At 39.1% G+C, this 21,549-nt stretch overlaps 2 protein-coding genes across 5 annotated transcripts in view; both read left to right on the plus strand.

Annotated features, from left to right (window-relative positions):
- Window positions 1-5,536, plus strand: part of IFRD1 (interferon related developmental regulator 1) — a 25,598-nt gene extending 20,062 nt beyond the window's left edge. For all 3 annotated transcript variants that reach the window (XM_009243154.4, XM_024249797.3, XM_054559687.2), the window contains 3 exons: window positions 1,581-1,709; window positions 2,129-2,224; window positions 4,775-5,536. In XM_009243154.4, coding sequence (XP_009241429.2) covers window positions 1,581-1,709; window positions 2,129-2,224; window positions 4,775-4,864 — 315 coding nt within the window. In that variant the 3' untranslated portion in view covers window positions 4,865-5,536. The remainder of the gene's footprint in view (window positions 1-1,580; window positions 1,710-2,128; window positions 2,225-4,774) is intronic.
- LSMEM1 (leucine rich single-pass membrane protein 1) lies at window positions 4,945-20,218 on the plus strand. Of its 2 annotated transcripts, none has more exons than XM_054559688.1 (4): window positions 4,945-5,018; window positions 14,158-14,289; window positions 16,267-16,395; window positions 19,140-20,218. In XM_054559688.1, the coding sequence occupies exons 1-4, from the start codon at window positions 5,000-5,002 to the stop codon at window positions 19,277-19,279; spliced, it is 420 nt and encodes a 139-aa protein (XP_054415663.1). In that variant the 5' UTR covers window positions 4,945-4,999; the 3' UTR covers window positions 19,280-20,218. The 2 variants fall into 2 exon arrangements, with proteins under 2 accessions (XP_054415663.1, XP_054415664.1); XM_054559689.1 differs by lacking the exon at window positions 4,945-5,018 and adding an exon at window positions 10,345-12,844.
- The last annotated feature ends 1,331 nt before the right edge of the window (window positions 20,219-21,549 follow it).

Here is a 21,549-nt window from a genome sequence, read left to right on the forward strand (position 1 = left end):
TGTTCCTTAATATCTATGAGGCATTGGTTCCGGGATCCCCCTCGGATACCAAAATTTGAGTATTCAAGTCCCTGATATAAAATGGCATAGTATTTGCATATAACCTATGCACGTATACTTTAAATCATCTGTAGATTACTTATAATACCTAATACAATGTAAGTGCTATGTAAATAGTTGTTATACTTTATTGTTTAGGGCATAGTGGAAAGAAAGAGTAGTCTATACATGTTCAGTATAGTTGCAATTTTTTTCTGAATATTTTCAGTCCATGGTTGGTTGAATCCGTGATGCAGAACCAACCAGATATGGAGGATTGACTATATATGTAAAAGATTGGGATTAACCTTGAGTTGTGGAGGGACAGAGGTTTGTCTGTTACCAACAGGAAAGAGGATAATAGGTAAGGATGCTGATGACTTTATAGAGGGTTGGTGGGAAATAGTTCTTTCCTGGTGCCTTAATGTTTTCTGAAATAAAGAAGATTGAAATAACTCTACTGTTATTTATTTATTTATTTATTTTTGAGCTGCTGTTACGCACCAGACGGTCACTGTGTTTGCCTCACATGCATGTCCTCTTTTACACCTCTAATAACCCTCATTCAGTATAGGTAAAGATGGCCCCATTTTACGGGCAAGGGAACAGACTCAACAAGTTTAAGTTACTTGATGAAATCACAAGCCCGCAAGTTGCATGTCCGTATTAAGTCTAGGGTTGACGGTTTTTTCTATTACATTATATACTTTGTCTGCTGAGTGAGAAGGGGCTGAGGTAGATGTCTGGAAGGCAGGTGGAGTGGTTTTGTCCTTCAAGTTCCACCTCCTTTCTCCTCTCCCTGTGGCAGTCAGCTCCTCCCTTCCTGGTTACTCTGACATACTCATGATTTGCCAAAGAATTAAGTAGCCAGTTTTCTTCTTGACAAGTTCTGCCACTATTCCAGCTGACTTTTATCCATCTGACTTTTATTTCCGTGTCATTTGGGCTGCACTCCCATGGTTACACCTTTGAAATGGTCTTCTGACAGAATTGTTTCATCACTAAAATCTTAGATTCTAGTGTTACCTCTTATTTTCTTACAAACCTAGCCTGAGACCTCTTGGAGCCCTCTGGTTGCTGGACCTTTCCTTTTTGCTTGGTCAGTTAACCCTATTTACCCTCACTTCCTTCCCTGGATCCCTACTGCCCATCATTTCACCCCCTGCTTGTGCTGTCATTTTGTTTTCCTGACTGTTCTGCAACTTTCTTCCCTCTCCCATCCTAGGCCATTAAAAACACCTGACTTTTTTTACGTTTCTTGAGAGCTGTTGAAATTTAAAGGTATTCTCAACAATGTGGTTTTTGCCTTAATTGTTGCTGAAACTCAGTTGTGCCTTCAAGTTTATCAAAACTAGACCAATTCTACACCCTCACATACAGGATAGCAATAGTTTGTCCACATCTCAGGTATGGCAGTATCAGTTTAAGCCATATTGTTCATATATCGCAGCATGTATATGACCGTTTAGAAATTGTGTTTACATAAGATCCCTCTGGGCCATTTTAGTGCCTGTGGTAATTTTGGTTCTTCCATTGGTTAGGAACGGGATTTTCCAACAGAAACCATTAAATTTGGTCCTGAACGCATGTATATTGATTGCTGGGTAAAAAAACACACCTATGACACCTTTAAGGAGGTTCTTGGATCAGGGATGCAGTACCACTTGCAGGTAAGTGTCATCCTTTCTACGTATTTGCTTTTAAAGTAGGGAGCAGTCTTGAATATAGCTCACTTAATTGGCTTTTGAAATTAATTAGGTATCCAGAGTGCTTCCACATGTTAGAAAACAGTAAACTTGTTTTTGAAAGTAGACTTGAATAAATCTGAAGCTGTTCCTTTTTTTTTCTTTGTATTGTTAAAGTCGGGTGGACGGTTACTGATGTCTGTATGAAAGCAAATAGCTTGACATAGCTTTCTTGGATTCAAGGCATTGAAAACAATTTGCTCTTCTATTGAGAAACAGAAAATAAGTGATCTAAGTTTATCTGTAGGTTCCACATAACTTCTGTTAATCAGAGTCACTCTGTCTAGTGAAAAAGAACTATAATGTTTAATACTGAGCTGTACCACCTTTTTCTTTCACATAAGTCAAATGAATTCCTTCGAAATGTATTTGAACTTGGACCGCCAGTGATGCTTGATGCTGCAGCGCTTAAAACGATGAAGATTTCTCGTTTTGAAAGGGTAGGTTTTGTTTTTATTTTTAATAAAACTAAGTGCGCCAAAGCTTTGATTCTGTCTGGTGTCAGCAACTTAGCTGTGTCTACCTATATGTGGAGTTTGTTTTTCATGATGCTTCACATAGAATAGCTGTACTAAAGATACAGAAAGCATTTAGAGTGTGGGGGGTGCGTATGTGTATATATATATATATGTCAGCCTGGGTGACAAGAGTGGGACCTTGTCTCAAAAACAAAACAGAGAAAAGAATATTGCTGCTTGTTTGCCCATTAGGTATATTTCTTTCATTTTATGAAACATATTTTGACAACACGTTAAAATTTAATATGTACGTATATATTTTATGTATAATTCTATCTTAATATAGGAATGATGTTCATTATTTGTTTCTTTTTATTCTATGGAGTTTTTATGTTTAAGAATAAGTATTTACATAGTCCTTTTGTATCAGATAATAGCCTGCTAAGTGAAGTACCAGACTCATTTTACAAATGAGGAAACTTAAGAGAGTTAAATAGTAATTAATATCATTTTTACTTAACATCTCTTTCTTTTTTTTTTTTTTTTTTTTTTGAGATGGAATCTTGCTCTGTCGCTCAGACTGGAGTGCAGTGGTGCAATCTCGGCTCACTGCAACCTCTGCCTCCCAGGTTCAAGTGATTCTCCTGCTTCAGCCTCCTGAATAGCTGAGATTACAGGTGTGCACTACCACACCTGGCTAATTTTTGTATTTTTAGTAGAGACAGGGTTTTGCCATGTTGGCCAGGCTAGTCTCGAACTCCTGACCTCAGGTGATCCACCCACTTTGGCCTCCCAAAGTGCTGGGATTACGGGCATGAGCCACCACGACCAGCCTACATTTCAAAAATCCTTAATTTATGTATTTTTTTGTGTGCTGAGATGAAATTCATATAACAGACTATTTTAAAGTATACAGTTCAGTGGCACTTATTACATTCATGATGTTGTACAACTCTAGTTCCAAAACATTATCACCTCAAAAGAAAACCTTCTCTTCATTAGCAGTCACTTCCCTTGCGCTACCCCCCGCCACTGGCAACCACTAATCTGCTCTCTGTCTCTGGATTTACTTTTTCTGGAGATTTCATATAAATGGAGTTATATAGCATGCAACCTTTTGTGTCTGGCTTTTTTCATTTAGCATAATGCTTTGGAGGTTCATTCATGTTGTAGCATGAATCAGAGAGCTTTATTCTTTTTTGTGGCAGAATAATATTCCATTGTATGGATATATATCACATTTTGTTTATCCATTTTAACAGTTGATGGACATTTGGGCTGTTTGCATCTTTTGGCCATTGTGAATAGTGTTACTCTGAACATTCACATACAAAATTTTTTTGAAAGGCTCTTTGCAATTTTAGGAGGTAATTACCTAGGAGTGGAATTGTGCTGGGTCAGATGATAGTTTTACATTTAACTTTCTCAGAAACCACCAAACTCTTTTCCATAGCTGCTGCACCAGTTTACATTCCCATCAGCAGTATAGAAAGGTTCCAGTTTCTCCACATCCTCACTAATAATTATTTTAATTATAGCCATTCTGGTGGGTGTGAAGTGTTTAATTACATTTTATAGAACCTGGATATTTTATCAGTTTTATATCCACATAATTGTTTCTTGTACGGCATTTTAAGTTTTTAAGAAACATTAATATTTTTACGTACTTTTCTCTTACGAATAATTTTTTTGAAGAAATCCCCTGCATAATGTATTGCCAAATTACCTTCCAAAGTTACTCTAATATTGGAGACAATATTTAAATTGTCTCCAGCAATGAATGAAGGCATGTAGCTGTTGCACAAAGATTTGACACCATTGAGTTTTATAATTTAAATAATTTGTTTATTTAATTGGTATTAAAATGGCACTTCATCACTTTTTTCCTTGTTTTAATTGACAGCCAAGTAGGACTATTTTCCACATTAGTCATAATTTGTCTTTTCTTGGATGAAATTAAATGTTGATGTCCATTTTTCACTGTTGGTTTTTGAAATTGTCTTATTTTCTTGGCGTTTTACAATTTGATTAGTACTTTTCTTAATATGGAATAGCCATTAACTCTTTATTTATTTATTTTTGAAACGGAGTCTCGTTCTGTTGCCCAGGCTGGAGTGCAGTGGCGTGATCTCGGCTCACTGCAACCGCTGCCTCAGGTTCAAACGATTCTCCTGCCTCAGCCTCCTGAGTAGCTGGGACTACAGGCATGTGCCACCATGCCCGGCTAATTTTTTGTATTTTTAGTAGAGACGGGGTTTCACCGTGTTAGCCAGGATGGTCTCAATCTCCTGACCTCGTGATTCGCCCACCTCGGCCTCCCAGAGTGCTGGGATTACAGGTGTGAGCCACCTTGCCTGGCCCCCGTTAACTCTTTGTTTTTCTCCTTCATTCTTTGTGTGTGTTTTGTAAACATTTAAATGTTTATAGGGTCAAATTAGTTCATTTCTTTTCTTTGTGACTTTTACCCTTTCTCTGTCTTGTAAGAATATCTTAAGTCTTACTGATGCACGTTTTTCCTTTTCTTCATTTCAGCATTTATATAACTCTGCAGCCTTCAAAGCTCGAACCAAAGCTAGAAGCAAATGTCGAGATAAGAGAGCAGATGTTGGAGAATTCTTCTAGATTTTCAGAACTTGAAGACTATTTTCTAATTTCTATTTTTTTTTCTATTTCAATGTATTTAAACTCTAGACACAGTTTTTATCTTGGATTAACTTAGATAACTTTTGTAGCAGTGGTTATATTGCTTATAATTTAATGTACAGTATTGAAACTGGTGAGTTCTGATTATTAAATATTCTCTGTAAATCAGTAAACATGTATAAAGTATTTGTAATGTTTGGTCATAATTTATTTATGAAGACAGCAAAAGACTTTGATTTCATGATGGGGAAAACAATTAGCCAAAGTTTAATTTCTTACACTGTGGTTGTCAAGAATACTGATTTACTATAATGATATATACATACAAGATATTTAACTTAATATCTTAGACAAGAGTTCTAGATACAATTTTGGGATCTTGTTCCCCTGGAAAAGCTGCTGTATTTTTAATTTTTAATGGAATGTAGCTTTTAAAATCCTGTCACTGGCATCAACAAAAGGAATTATACCATGAGACCTTATAGCTGTACTTAAAAGCCACTCAGTTCAGCTATTGGGAGTTCATGATGAATTAGCATATGCCAGAAAGGTTGCTAACCTTAACCTCTGAGAGCAGTAGCACTGATTTTATCTGCTGTATGAGACTTTGTGCATTTTACTTTGAAATAAAGATTTCTTTCCACACTGAAAGTGCTTCTCTTCTAATAGAAGAAACATTATTTATGGCTTTGAGGTACAGAGTCCAAAATGACTAGGCCAGGTGGGCAGGGAGACAAAGCTTTATGTGTTTATTTGCAAACATTAAAGTAGATGAAAAGAATGTAGCAATACATAATTGGGATTAAGGTTTCTGACTTTCAAGAATATTTCTGCTTGGCAACATGCAGTGTGGCGCATGCCTATAATCAGCACTCTGGGGAGGCTGAGGCGGGAGGATGGCATGAGCCCAGTTTGAGACAAGCCTGGGCAACATAGCGAGACCCTGTCTCTACCAGAAATTTAAAAAATGAGTGTGGTGGTGAGTGCTTGTACTCTTTATCTAGTTGGGTGCTGAGGCAAGAGGATAACTTGAGCCCAGGAGGTCAAAGCTGCAGTGAGCCACGATTGTGCCACTCCAGCCTGGGTGACGAGTGAGACCTTGTCTCAAAAGCAAAACAAAAAGAATATTGCTGCTTGTTTGCCCATGAGGTATATTTCTTTCATATTATGAAAAGCATTTTGACAACACGTTAACATTTAATAAACTTTAGATTAAAATATATAGTGTAAGCAACATGCCATTTCAAATCCGTAGACTTGTTTCTTTGATACTCTTGCTCTAGGTCGCAGTGAGGGGTAGGGAAGCATATACACTGTAGGGAGAAGTATCAAAATCATTTAAGGTCTTTTTTCCAAACTAGTGTTCCCCTCCCACATCCCAACAACTCTTGGAAGTCTGGTGCTCCTTCTAGGTGAAAATCATTTGCTGGCTTATGGAGTCACTGTAGCTGAGTCCCATCCCCCAGTTATAGTGCAGTGGAAAACAGGTTTAGAATCTAGAACTTGTTTGTATGTTGTCACTTGGTTATGTTCCAAGTAGGTTAGAACCATGGAAAAGAGATTGCAAATGGTAGTTTCTTCTAGATATTCAATTGCATATATGTATGTATATGTAATTATAAATAATGAATTTTTATCAAAGTGTTATATGAACATAGGTTTTTGTTTGTTTTTGAGACAGTCTCCCTCTGTTGCGCAGACTGGGCTGCAGTAGCGCAGTCTTGGCTCACTGTAACCTCTGCCTTCAGGGTCCAAACGATTCTCCTTCCTCAGCCTCCTGAGTTGCTGGGATTACAGGTGTGTTCCACCACACCTGGCTAATTTATATTTTTAGTCGTGATGGGGTTTCACCATGTTGGCCAGGCTGGTCTTGAACTCCTGACCTCAAGTGATCTGCCCGCCTTGGTCTCCCAAAGTGTTAGATTACAGGCATGAGCCACCATGCCCAGCCTGAACATAGTTTAATGGTACTTCAAGGCTAATAAGGAAAGCCCCTTGCTCCATCCTTTCCCATTCCTCAGTCCCATCCCAAGAGACATTCAGCCTTCAGTTTTTTCTAGCTCGGTTCTTTCAGCCTTCAGTTTTTGGTTTTAGGTTTCTAAATAATATGATTATACAGCCATTTATTTTTTAGGCATTTGTCAGCTTACTATAAGACAGGTGAAAATTTCTTTTATCGTTTCACATCCTTCTAATATTATTTTGGTTAGATCATGTACCTGTTTGCATAACTGTGATCGTACTTGTGTGTTCACTCGCGAATTAGTTTAATGTGCTTACATTTTCATTCTCATACAACGTTTTGTCTTGGAGTTAATTGTCTTATTTTTTGGCCTTTTATGCACATAATTGATTCTTCCCAAACAGTCCCAAATAAATTTGTCACAACTTTTCTTGATTCTGTACTTGTTTCAATCTAGACTAGTTTCTCTCATCCAATTGTACAGCAGTTTTCCTGAGACAGCACTATCGTGAGGATTTGTTTTTCTTTCTCTTCAATTGGATCCCTCATTTTCTGGATCCCATGTCTCAATTTACTTCTTTGTTAACATGGAGCACTTCTTTCAGTAGTTTCTTGGGAATGAGTGCGTGAGAGGTAAGTCAGTTACTTAGTGACTTCACATTTCTGAAAGATAGTTTGCATGGAAATTCTAGGTGGAAAATCAAATTTGGAATTTTTGAAAATTTTGACAAGTGTATTCAAATTCAGAATTTTGAAGGCATTGCTCTATTCTAATTTGCAAAATCTTGAGATATCTGATGCAGTTTTTATTTTTGTTTGTTTTCTCAGCATCTCTGTTTCTAGTGTTCTAAAATTGCATGATACTGTGCTTTGGTGGGATTGGCAAGCTGGAAAATATTAAGTTCTTGATCTCTCGTCTTCCTCCTCATTTTCTTTGTTCTGGAACTCTATGACATAGTGGAGCTCCCAAATTGAATCTTGGGCCTTATCTTTTTTTCTGTCTGGGATATTTCTCTAAGACAATTTTCCAATTTGTATTGCATTTTATTTTTGGCTAGCATTAAATTACTTGCCTCTGTATAGCTCCACGCCACACTCTTGCCTCTAAATCCTAGGCCTGCCTGAATTCTGCAGGGTCAGTCCTACTGTCACTCATCCATGATAGCCCTGCTAAGGCAGATACCACTCTTCTTACCATGTTCAATACATTTATTGAGCTCTTCAGTATTGTTTCTTCCTATTTTAATTTTTCTGGTTTTGTAATTTGTACTCCTGCTCTTTTACTGGGCTTTTGGGAGGAAGAAGATATAGAGTGTTAATCTGCATGTTGAATTTATATGCAGGTGACTTTATTCATGAAACTTGTAACTGCTAGACAAGGGTGGCTGGGTGTTCAATGTGTAAGAATGCTTGTGTTTCCTTGAAAGTAGAAAAATGCTGTGTGATAGACTAGTTGTTCATTGCTTGATTCTTGATTAATTTTGCCCGCTTTCATTATTTTGAGGCTCAAGCATTTTGAAGTATTCATTGTCTGTGACTCCTCTTTGATGGGTACTAAATTTCCTGGGAGTGAATTTAGATACCCTGAGATGTATATATGAAAGAAAAAGCAAATACTTGAGAATGTCCCTAGATTAGACACTTCATGTGAGAATATCTCTTTTTGTGACCCGAAACTCTTTTTTTTTTTTTTTGAGATGAAGTTTCATTCTTGTTGCCCAGGCTGGAGTCCAGTGGTATAGTCTGCTTCAGCCTCCTGAGTTGCTGGGATTACAGGCATGTGCCACCACACCCGGCTAATTTTGTATTTTTAGTAGAGATGGGGCTTCTCCTTGGTCAGGCTGGTCTCGAACTCCCGACCTCAGGTAATCTGCCTGTCTCGGCCTCCCAAAGTGCTGGGATTACAGGCGTGAGCCACCGCGCTGGGCCCCAAAACTCTTCTTAAAGGTGGTCTTGCAGGTACGTTATAGTTAAAATGAAGTAGGTTGTCTTGCTTTGTTCTTAAGTGGCTCTCCAGAAGTCTAACTGGTCTAAAGGCAGTCTTATCCCCCTCACTGTTGTATAGTTGAATTCAGACTTGAATGCGAGGTGTGGGTTTACATCTCATCTCTGCCACTTATAATCAGTGTATCCCTCAACAATTAAATTCCTTAGTCTCCATTTCCTTCCTCCTTCAGGGGAGGTTAATATTCCACAAAGTTAGAAGTTACAGGAGAGAGGAAAAGTAGTAAATGCCCCAAAATGAGGCAGTTCTATTATATCTTCAAAGGATACATGGCTCAAGGCAGATCAGGTAGTTGGGAGATTTCTTAAAAACAGCATAATAGCTAACATGAACATTTTCATTATTCAGAGAAATTTGACATAGCTTTTTAACGTATAATATGTTTCTGAGAAAAGTTACTAATTATATTGTCTTCCTCCAAGAATTAGTCTTTGGGTACAGATGAGGCTTGAAAAAATGACATTCCCTCTTAGACTAGATAGTGTGAAGGGAAAAAAAAATGACATTCCTCTTCCCCAAAAGCAGAGTGAGGTCCGTATGGGATATAGGTGTAAAGAAAATTTTGGGCTGGGCATGGTGGCTCATGTTTGTAATCCCAGCACTTTGGGAGGCCGAGGTGGGTGGATCACTTGAGGTCAGGAGTTCAAGACTAGCCTGACCAACATGGTGAAACCCCATCTCTACTAAAAATAAAAAAATTAGCCAGGCATGGTGGCACATGCCTGTAATCCCAGCTGCTCGGGAGGCTGAAGCAGGAGAATCTGGAAGCAGGAAGGTCTCAGTAGGCTGGGATCATGCCACTGTGCTCCAGCCTGGGCGACAGAGCAAAACTCTGTCTCAAAGAAAATGTTGTGGAACACATATTTTCTCACTGACATGAAAAATGTTTCAAAGATGAATAATGTCCATCAAGCCATGGCAATGGAAGTGAGGATGATAAAAGATTGCACGGCTGTTTACAACCTCACTGTTAGTATCCTGCTGGGATAGTTGGTCTCCTCATCACTGTAGCATCTTTTATGTACAGCAGAGGGCAGAAGCTCCTTGGCATGTATGTGAGGGAACCACATAAATGGAAGGCTGTTATTCCTGAGAAAGCAGGATGTGCAGACACTCACAGAACAAAGCCTTTGTAAAGGAAAGGTGGCTGATGAGATGGAGTGCTTCCTTCACCTGTGGTGGGTCTGTAGCCATGAAATCGCCCACTCACAATCGCTTTTTGTAGCTACTGGAAGCACTAGGCGTCTGACCTGCCGTCGTCCTTGTTGTAATGTCATAATCATATTCTGTCCATGTTTATTGCAGTTCTCTGGTTTGTCTGGAGTGTTTGCAAGTCAGTCATCATAGTGGCAGCTTCCGCCTGCTACAGGATATTTATATATGGAAGCATACCATGGCAGGAGTGCTGGAAAGGTGGTGTCAGCTAACAGTTGCTTCAGCCAGATAAGGACGGTATCTTCAGTCCAATAAAAACCTCGTCAGTTACCAACTAAATCAGGGCATGGTGTTTTTTTGTTGTTTTCTTTTTAAAGCATAGTTTTAGTAATATATTTACTAAAAACCTTAGACATTATGAAAAAAGTCAGGATTTGGAATCTTACACTGCTTGGCTAAATTAACACAATATAGACCAACAGTTTCATGCTGGGGCTTATGGGCCTCATAGGAGCACCCGTATGCTGAAGAAAGGCAAAGAGAGAACTACAGAATTTATAGAAAAGTTTTGTTGTAGTCGCTTCTGAACAGTTAGTTTTTGTTTGTTTGTTTTGTTTTGTTTTTCTGGTAACCTAGCAGTCAAAGCTCACATTTTTGTAAGTAATTTGCATGCTATTACTCTACTGAGACTGAATTATGATTCTTGAGTCTGGGAAGTTTTTGTTGCATGTGCTCTGTGTTTTTCATTTTTGATAGAAATGATTTAGACTTGATTTTAAAAATTATTTCCTGAATGTGAAGAGGCATTGACTCGGAAATGAAATTAAAGAACAAATTACCATGACTTATTCAATAACACTGCTTATTAGCTTTGAATTATGCCCTATTATAACAATTCCGATTTTGTGGCAAGCAATACTGGTGTGAGTTATTTCTATGGTTTGATACCAAGCACCTGTGGTTAAAAAATAAAGCACCAGGCAGTTTTTCATAGACAATTATCTTTATTTGTCGGAATATTTATTTGTAAATAGTCAAAGAATTCTTAAATGACAAAAAATCAACTGTTAGCAGTGATCTAAACCAGAGGAAAATGAAATTACTTACATGTTTCCAGTCAAGGTATAAGAAAGGGTTCTGTTAAAGGGATGCTGTTGTAGCCAATCTTGGTGAATAAGCAAATTTGCACACTGGAGTTGAAAGGAGGGTCGAGTTAGTGTGACGAAGAATTGCTAGTAACACTGCCTTCTCCAGCCTTGCTGGTTGTTCCTAGATGCCCTCGTTTGGAGATGCCAAAGATAGCAACTACTGGATGTCAAACAGCTGTGGGGCCTGGTTTTAGGGCCATGTGATCTTGTATCCATTTACTAGCAGACTCATGAGTCATTTGCAAGTCATTTGCAGGCTCTTGGAGCCCTGGAACAGCACCCAACTCAGTTTTCTCTGGTAGTTCTTTATTTTTCCATTTGCATGTTGCAGTTCATTAAAAAAAATATTGGAATAGCATATATTTACATTGTGACTTCGCTCTAAAGAAGACATTTTCTTTCAGAGCACATCATGGCTCACTAGGTTGTTGTCTTAGTTTTTTTTGGAGTCACCTTTTGAGTAGATAGCAAGGCCAGTAATTTGGAGATTTTATTAGCTGTACTCTTAAAGTCAGTTTTTGTGGCCATGATTTTCTAGCTAGGTCTCTGTTTTGTAAACATCGATTAAGCCTCAGTATGAAATTTAAGCAACAGCAGATACATTCCTGAAGGGGAAGCTAAGGCTCAAGGCTATTAAGTCAGAGATCCAAAATGAACCGTGCTTCAGTTACCACACCTAAAATAGAAGCTCTGTGCGGAACAGTGGTCCTGTGATGTGACACATAAAACTTTTTTTCCTGGTCAAATATTACTGTTTGGTCAAATATTAGTATAAACGGATGATAAAATATAAAACACGTCTAAAAGAATTGTTTTAAAATCTGTGACTATGCATGAGTGAATATTTTGGGGCCTTGGTTTTAACTGCAAAAGGATAAGATTTGACTGACCTCTAAGGCCCTTTTATTCTATTTGCTGCAGCTTTTTAATTTTTTTAATTGTCATATCAAGTCATTTCCTTAGGAATGCTCTATGAAGTATATTTGGAATTCAGTAATGTCAATAAAGTGCTATGGTAGTATCTTATCTGAAAACTCAGGGAATTGTTTGTTCTTGTTAATTAAAATTTCAAGATAAGTGAAACACACTTTTTTAGTTTTAACTCTAAAAAAAATTTTTAGTCCATGACTTTTTGAGCTCACTTTCTTAGCTAGGGTTTTCTGGTAGCACATTTTTCACAAGTACCAGTAGTTTTAGGTATTACTGGGAAATTGTTGTTTTTTTAATATTTTAGACTAAGTTTAAATTGCTCAGTAAATGTCTGATACTTTTTTTCCCCATATCTTCTTTAGGTGTATACTTTTTTTTTTTTTTCTGAATTTGGTTTCTCCCAGCTCTTTATTGCTCTTCATTCTGTAGTTGAGTTTTAAAGGAAATTTTTGCAATAACAGGAAGTAAACAGTGTGTTGTCCAATACACACAGGCACTATATTTATCACCTTGACTTTACTAGAGTCCAGATAGACATCACATGAGGATTTTTATCCTCAATCTTATTTCTGTTCATGTACTGATTATTAACTGCCTCCAATTCTTTTGAAAATGGTGAGATTTAAATCCTAAATAAACATTTCAGATGTTCCATCTTAACATAAGTCACCAACTTCTAAACCTGGCACTGGGCGTTTGAAGAATAAGATTGGTCCCTACTCTAAGGAGTTTTCAGTCTATCGGGGGAAATCAAAGATGTAAGCAAATAAATGCAATAAAATACTGTAGATGTTCTGATAGAAGAATGTAAAGAATCCAGCAAAGGCAAAAGGAAAGACAGGTTGGTTCTCTCCTCTTAGGGGAAGTGATGTTTGAGCTGAGTCTTGAGGCAGGATTAGGAAGGGATATAGAAAAGAAAAGTAGCACAAAGCAAGACTCATTGAACGCTGAAAAAAAGGCCCACTGAACGCTGAATAGAAGGCCCGATTCCAGCTCTGCTACGAGGCAAATGTGTGATCCTGGGCATTTACCTCGCCGAGCTTCCATTTCCTTATTTGCGGAAAGGATGGGAGCTAAAGCACATCTAACACCCTTTCTAGATCCAAACGTCCTCTATCACGATTAGACTCGATAACTATGAAAGGAAAAGCTTTTATAGTAATTGAAATTTGTATTTCTAGAGCCTTCTTTTCACATAATTAAATGGCCACAAGTTCTCTGTTGTGCTAGAGATACATCTCCATGTAAACCTTTTAAACTCTTCAGGATTTTCAGTGTTGCTTGCAGTTGTGCTGTCATTAGAGAATATTACCTTTAATATTTAATAAACCTCAAGCTATTACATAAGTGACCTCAGTCTAAGGGAAACCCAGGTGGAAGAGATCTCAGAGGTCCTGAAGTCTAGCAGGATTCCTCTCTATAGCAGCTAAGTTTGCTAAGATTGTTGTCTTGGGGACTCACAGTCAGCATCTTATGGCTAAAGGAATAGTGTGAAGAGAAGGACTTATATGCCATATGGAGGGAGGCTATAAAAATTGCAATTTTCTATTAAAGCCTCCTGCAATTAGAATTGTTCATGGTAATATTCTCTTCTTTCAGAATGTTTTGTGGCCACTGCTGACTAACTTAATTTTGTCTACCTAGTCTTCTTGCACAAAGGATTTGAGGCATCTCACCAGAAAGTGAACAATGTAATAAAAGAGAAAAATTTTAAAATTAGTTACAAAATAAAAACAGATCCAGGGAAAATATAGGCAGAACTGAGACATCTGAGGAGGAGAAAAGAGCGTTTGCAGATAAGCAGGGTATACATGGATGTACAATTCTTAAAATTGGGCCACACATTTGACTGTGAGCTTCCTGGCAAGCAAAGCGAAAAGAATGATTACAAAGTGGTCCACAGAAGGAAATATTTTTTTCTGGATAAGCCAAGTTCTCTAGAGCCTTAGTGGAAAATACTATTTGTGGGTGGTTCTGCATAGGCCTGTCTGGCTTCCTGATGGCTGTGGTTCTTGTGAAGTTGAGTTCACAAGCCCAACCTCTTGTTTTTAACATCAGTGTTTTCTTCCAGGGACAATGACTCATTCTTCCCAGGACACTGGTTCTTGTGGCATTCAGGAAGATGGAAAGCTTTATGTGGTGGATTCCATAAATGACTTAAACAAACTAAACCTTTGTCCAGCCGGATCGCAGCAACTGTTCCGTATGTGTGCTGGGGAAGGCAGAGCAGCCCTTCCTAGCTTCTAGGCTACCTAAAAATAGCCACTGCTGACTGGATGTGTGGGTGTGGTGGGGGGGGAGTGGGCATTAGGAAGAGGTTGGCACTGGAAATGTTATTTGTTGTTGGGCAATTTTGCTTTTGTTTTCTGAATACTTGACAGGATTGTGGGCTTTCTTGGATCCTACACAAGATTTGAACTCTTGACTTCAAATATTCTGAGATCCTGTGGCGTTTCTGTCCCTGGAAAAGGGTGGAGCCTGCAGAGCTGGACTCCTGGAGGCTGGCTCATCCCTCTCCTAGTGACCATGGCTAGGTTACTGATGGGGAGCACTTCCCACAGGAGTGTTGTTTTATAGCAGATTGCTGAGAGAATGCTCAATCCAGAGCATTTTCTACTTACAAGTTACCAATTGCGCAATTAAGAGTTGGAGAAAGGGGGTAGGGGAAGCAAAATAAAATCTGCTAGATACTAAATGTGTATCTTGCCTCCTAAATATTATAAATGAGCTTTATCAGATCACTCTGAGTGCCATCTTTTCTAGCTTAAATGCTGACATTCAAACACCAGTGTTAATTGCTCACTTGCCATTTGTTTCATATGCACTCTAAACTTATTGTCCCAATTTTATATCTATTATTTCCTGTCTAAATCCTTTCTAAGTTCCTCCTTTTTTCTTCATTTTAATAAGTTCAAATTTTCATGTTTTTATCGCAGTCAGTCTCAATAGAAGTAGAAGTTTAGGTGTCAGCCCTATGCTGTTGCTTTGATTAGGAAGCAAAAGTGGCTGAAGGGTATGGCATAGGATGTACTTGTAAGGCATGGGACATAAGCCACCCATCTGTCCATAATCAAGTGGCACAGTGAGTGGGACCAATTCAACGTAGGAGAGTATGCAAAAAGTAATCCAATCATCTCCACTACCCCAGGTTTCTGCGTTGCTTATTCACTGCAACTAATAATCTGGGTGTTATTAGGCAACTAGACCTTGCAAAATGGTGATTAAATGCAGTCTATTCTTGGTTTGAGTGAACCAAGCTGTTGATAAAATGTAGCTGCATTCTCAGTTCAACTGCAAAGCATTTAAAAGAACCTTGCTTCCAGAGCATATCCATCTAGAACACAGCTTTAAAAAATCAAAATAGGTCAGGGCCGTTTTTGTTTAAATGGATGTAGGCTTAACTGATTATTCCTATAATAAAAGAAGTTTCCAGGGAGATATCCCAGAGCATTCAATTGAGTCTTCCACCCAGCATAGGTGTCCCACAACCAGCTCTGTTTTACTCCTGGGTTACTTTGGGAAAGGGTAATAGAACTTCTATCACTTTTAGCCTTTAACTTCTATATTCCCTCTCCCCACACACAAAAATTCATGTTCTGCTATTTCAGTGTTAAGACAGTCTTCAAAGAACTTTCCAAACAGGTCTAAGGAGGTAGCTTAACCCTGCTTATTCCTTGAATACCAATAGAGAAGAAGGTAAATAATTCACAAATTTCTCTGTGCCCAAAGACATTCCTAAAACAGAAGTCACGGCCGGACGCGGTGGCTCACTCCTGTAATCCCAGCACTTTGGGAGGCTGAGGAGGGCAGATCATGAGGTCAGGAGATTGAGACCATCCTGGCTAACACAGTGAAACTCTGTCTCTACTAAAAATACAAAAAATTAGCTGGGCGTGGTGGCGGGGGCCTGTAGTCCCAGCTACTCGGGAGGCTGAGGCAGGAGAATGGCGTGAACCCGGGAGGCAGAGGTTGCAGTGAGCCGAGATAGAGCCACCGCACCCCAGCCTGGTTGACAGAGCGAGACTCTGTCTCAAAAAAACAGAAGTCACTTTCTAGGCTTGTCAGAGAGAAAGTGGGTGTATCCATTACTCATGGTCTAACACTGGGGTACTGTTCAGTTCTGCTGACAAGTTGTATGCTGAGCAGTTTTTGTCCTTGTTTTTTGTTTATTTCATATTAGCTCTAGAGGACACAATCCCAGTCCTTGGCACAAACTCAGGAAATGGAAGCCGGAGTCTGTTTTTTGTGGGGCTGCTAATTGTGCTGATTGTCAGCCTGGCACTGGTTTTTTTCGTGATATTTCTAATAGGTAAGTACCACCACAGGTTTCTTTTTTATTACTTGTGTGCATTTATTCATAGCTGGTTAACTTTGCTCCCGCAAAGTTTGCACCCTCCAGTCAATGCTTCCTGGTCATCAATGCTTACATTGAAAGAAGAAGGAATGCCTTGAGTGAACCCCACTGACTGAGGACAGGGTCCCTTGGGCACAAACCCACTGCAGAAGCCCATAGTGCCAGAAGTCCATGAATATGTATGTTAAATAATTCTATAGCACTTTAATTTCTCACTTGGAGCCTCTAGCTGCCCAATGGAAGGCAACTTATTCTGGTTGATTCTAGCTTTACTTTATCCAATGCCTAGATTTCTCCACTAAATTCAGATCTATAACATCGAAACATTGAGGTTTCGAACTGAACTCGCTCCCAGGTTTTCTCACTTGCATATCATCCTAGACATCAATGAGAAGCACTTGAGGGCTTGTGCAAGGCCCCAGAAACAGTGTTGGAGATGTATAAAGGTGGCTTCTTTCCAATTTGATCCTGTCCAGGCAACCTGCTCCTAATATAACCTGCTTTGCTGCTCCTGGCCTGGGCCATGCATGTCGTGACCTTGAGTAGTGACTCAGGCTTCCCCACCTCAGCTTCTCAGTCAAGAGATCCTTCAAGGCTTCAGCGCCACCCTCCTCTCTGCCTTGGATGTGGGAGGGGTGCTGTCCACCTGTGGTGCTGTCCTCCCGTTCTGAGCGTTTCCTCTTCCCACAGAGCCCACCAGTTTCCTCTCTCGTCTGGAATTATTTTGATTCTCTTCCAGGTGACTTAAGAGCAGACAGAGCCTAAGGGAAGGTGTCATCTTTAATACTTTTTGCCTGGGTGCACTGCACTGTCATTTTCACCCTTGAGTGCTTTGTAGCCTTTGGAAGGGCTCTAATTTAATTTCATTCAGGATTAGAGGAGGCAGAGGTGATGATGACGATGAGAGGAGACAGGTGGGCAGAGTTCATGATGACCCTTTCACCGCTTCCAATCCCATTTCCTCCCCCAAAGACTCCTCCCTCCTTGCAGCTTGAAGGTCTTTATCTAGCCTCTGGAGAAAAGGATTGGGACTGGGAGGGAGGGGTCATGTTTAATTGCTTCTCTTGCACCGGGCTGATGACCTTTTGTATTTAGAAGCTAACATGTGCACTATTTTTACAATAGTTGCAAACTTGCATCTGATGATCAATTAGGGGAGGCTTGGCTACTGAACCAGCAATGCCAGAAAGAGCACATGGGCTAGTATTCTGAACCGTTACTCCAACATCAATTAATACTGGGCATGTCATCCTGCCACACCCGCCTGGGGGTAATGACCGAGTTAAACTATTAGGAAATTTTAGGTATGTCTACAGACATGTAAACAACCCTCTGCCAAATTCTTTTTTCTGTGAGATAAGTAGCAAGATTGAGGGAAATAATACCAAATGCTGTATATTGAGTCATTACTCAATATTACAGACACTGTGCTAAGCCCTTGATACCTCTTTGCTCACAACCTCATAACAACTCTGTAGCGTAGAATCCATTATTATTATTATTATTTTTTAAGATGAAATCTCACTGTTGCCCAGGCTGGAGTGCAGTGGCATGATCTCAGCTCACTGCAATGCCACCTCCCAGGTTCAAGCGATTCTCCTGCCTCAGCCTCCCAAGTAGCTGGGACTACAGGTGTGAGCCACCATGCCCAGCTATTTTTTGTATTTTTAGTAGAGATGGGGCTTCACCATGTTGGCCAGGCTGGTCTCGAAATCCTGACCTCAGGTGATCCTCCCGTCTCGGCCTTCCAAAGTGCTGGGATTATAGGCATGAGCCACCGGGCCCAGCCAAATCCATTATTATTTTGGTTTTACCAGTGCTGAAACTGAGATTTAGAGAGATCTGTTAATATGCCCAAGGTCATGTTGCTAATAAGTGCCAAAATGGGGCTCAAGGACACTCCACTTGACATCAAAGACTATGTACTTTATCAACATCACTATGTTCCACTTTTATGAATAGCATTTATTTTATATTTGCCTTGAGTGTTTTTTATTGAGAACAAAGTCATATTAAATGAGAAACAGAAAGATCAGGTGAATAAAGAAGAGTGTCTTTTTATTGGATAATTGCTCTGTGTTAGATACATTAAGTTTATTATCTTAAATCCTTCCTCTAGCCATCTTAGAAAATTTAACTCTGATAAGCAAACCTCAAAGTGTTCCATTCTGTATCTTATTGCCAAAGGTCCTGTGTATTTGGAAAATATTCTTCTTCCATTCTAATGCATGGACTGAGGGGGAGTTATTACACATTCATTTTGGGCTGGTAATTCAGAACAAGCAGACTTATGTCAAAATAGGCTGGAACCCAAAGAATGTAATTTCTCAAATGAGCAAAAACCTTTTTCTGAGAATGGGTCTCAAAATAAAGCAACATAGCATCACTTCTGGGAGGATAATCAAACATGCTGACAGTTTCCTTTTGTTGCTCACAGCAAGGTCTTTTTTAGCCATAATTGGTGTGAAGTTGCCAAAGGTAGTCTAGGTTGGCACCAAGAGATTGTAAAAACAATTCCCTGGATAGGCAACTTCAGCCTTCACCAGTTTCTCTCCTGGGCTTCTGGCATGCATGGATATGGGAACGGGATTTTCCAAGAGTGTCTTTCAGCATCAGCTGAGCACCAGCATGGGGATCTGATGAATTTCAGTGGAACACAGTGGAAACCAATGTAACACAGTCTGTTTTCTGTTTTGAAGTTCAAACTGGAAACAAGATGGATGATGTGTCAAGAAGACTAACAGCTGAAGGAAAAGACATAGATGATCTTAAGAGAATCAATAACATGATCGTAAAGCGACTCAACCAACTCAACCAACTGGACTCTGAACAAAACTAAAGAAATGATTTTCTGAAAGCACCTGCTAACACCTTGAGCTTCTTACTTTCCTGGGAGTGTACAGGGTTAGGAATTGAGAAAGTGCACTTCTTCAGGCAACAGATGATCTGGTCAGGGAACTCATCCCTGGGGCCCACTTTCTGCAGCAAGATGGGAGCAACTCCAAGACAAGTGGGTATGGGAATAGCAACTAAAAAGAGGTGAACTTGTCTCAGCCGCCTTTTATGGTAGGGCGCTTCAACTTTAATGGGGTGGGCGGCTAGCAGGGAGGAGAATCAACAAAGCAAGAGAACTTGACTATGTACGTCCAGCTTCTTACAGAAGGAGCTTTGCTACCAGAACAAGTTCACTGTGTCAGTGAAGTTCATGACAGCTCATGCACCTTTACAGATGTCTGGGAAAGCCTAAGAAATTCATTGAGTTTTAGGTGTTGAAGGGAACCAGGTGATTACTCTTTTCAATAAGAGGGATTCTGCTCAGGTGATTAGACTTTGACTCTATTTCCCCAGGGACAGCGATGGGTGTGGGCCCCAGAGCTAGTTGCTGTCTGGTGTTTGCTGGTGAAAACATGAGCAGTAGTTACGTGGGGTTGGGAGTCAAAAGGGAAAGCCTAATTAATTCAACTAATGTTTATTAAGCTCCTACTCTGTGCAAATCACTCTACTCAAGAGGAGCTTACATAAGAGTGCAGGATAAAGAAAGGAGATGGACATTATATGCAATTATATAAGCTCTGTGTATTTTGTTTCTCATGAAAAACCCCTTTGGCACCCGGCTGATTGATTTGGAAGAAATCTGGTAGATTTGTGGCCTTTGCTAAATTACACTAGGAAATTATGTAGTTAGAATATTTGGAACCTGCATTAGTTCCAGCAATGAAAGTAAGACACACAGCATATGACATAAGATACAGTGTGAAATAAATGAGTTTAAAAAGCATATGAGTCTTAGAAAATCTTTTATTTAATATAAAAATAGTCTACCAGTCAATTGAAGAATGTATTATGATTCTGTCATTTTGGATTGATCAAAAACTTTTGGGTTTACTAGGATATTAAGCATTCACTTTACAATACTAAATAGTTAACGAAATAAACACATTTTGCTTATCCAGTTTTGCACTCAAAAACCATTTGTATTGATACTCTTTTTCTTAAAATTGATAGATATCATGCAGAACACTGTTAAAATGTGAAATTTTCAATTATTGGAAAATCTTTTTTGACCTATTGATAGGGTATGGCAAAAATCATTTGTTATCATGATTTGTTGTAAAGTTGTTTCAGAAACTGATGATCTGATGCAACAACTCTTTGAAAAAAAACACTTATTTCTTTCCTTTCTGTATGCCCTTATTATACTTTTCTCCCTTTTCTATCTAAACAGTGGATATATTCATCCTCAGTGATAACCTTTATTCCAAGAAATTTATGGTTTTTACAACATAAAATAGTGTCTGATAAATCATTTTATTCATCTTTTTGGAGCCAATGTTTTTTATCTGTACTGTCCTGCCTGTATTGCACAGACAGAGGTGTGGTGATGCCTCTGACCCTCGCAGCCTGGAAGACTTCAGTCACCACAACTCCTGGTATTGGGTATTGGATTCACAAATTAACAACTTCCACTGGACATGTTTAAAAAGTATTGGCTGGCTACAGATAATCTTATGATAGTCAAATACAGTGGTTAAGAACATGGGCTTGAGGATCCAACATCCTGGTTTGAATCCTGGTGCCACCACTTATTGTGACTCTGGGGAAATTAACTTAATTTTTTGTTTTCAGTAAAATAGAATAATTAGAAAATTTATTTCATAGTATTATTATGAGGCTTAAAAAAGGTTATAAATATAAAGGACTTAAAAATATAAAGGACTAACTCAATAAATGTTAGTTGTTATTATAATGATATTATTGTTAAAAGTAGTAGGTGTGGCATAGTGGAAATAACTGGCAACATTTAAACCTCTATTGGTGAGAATAAGGACCAAACATTTTTTTGTGGCATGGTTTAAGATGATAGCCACCCTGATCTCTTCTGAGCAAGGATGATGGGGTGAGAGTCTTTTAGCAAAATAACTCGTTAAGTTACAATATAACAGGTGATCAGTATAAGCAGGAGGGTTTGTTGTTTTCCAAATGATCTAGTCTGAAGAACATAAGGATCCACATTCACCTACCTGTGATGGAGCCGGGAACCTGTCTGTCTGCCCTGGGCTAAGGGCTTGACCCACAGGGTGCACTGGGAGGAGGGAGTGGGACACTAAA

Source organism: Pongo abelii, chromosome 6 (genome assembly GCF_028885655.2).
Source record: "Pongo abelii isolate AG06213 chromosome 6, NHGRI_mPonAbe1-v2.0_pri, whole genome shotgun sequence".
NCBI classification, from domain to species: Eukaryota; Metazoa; Chordata; class Mammalia; order Primates; family Hominidae; genus Pongo; species Pongo abelii.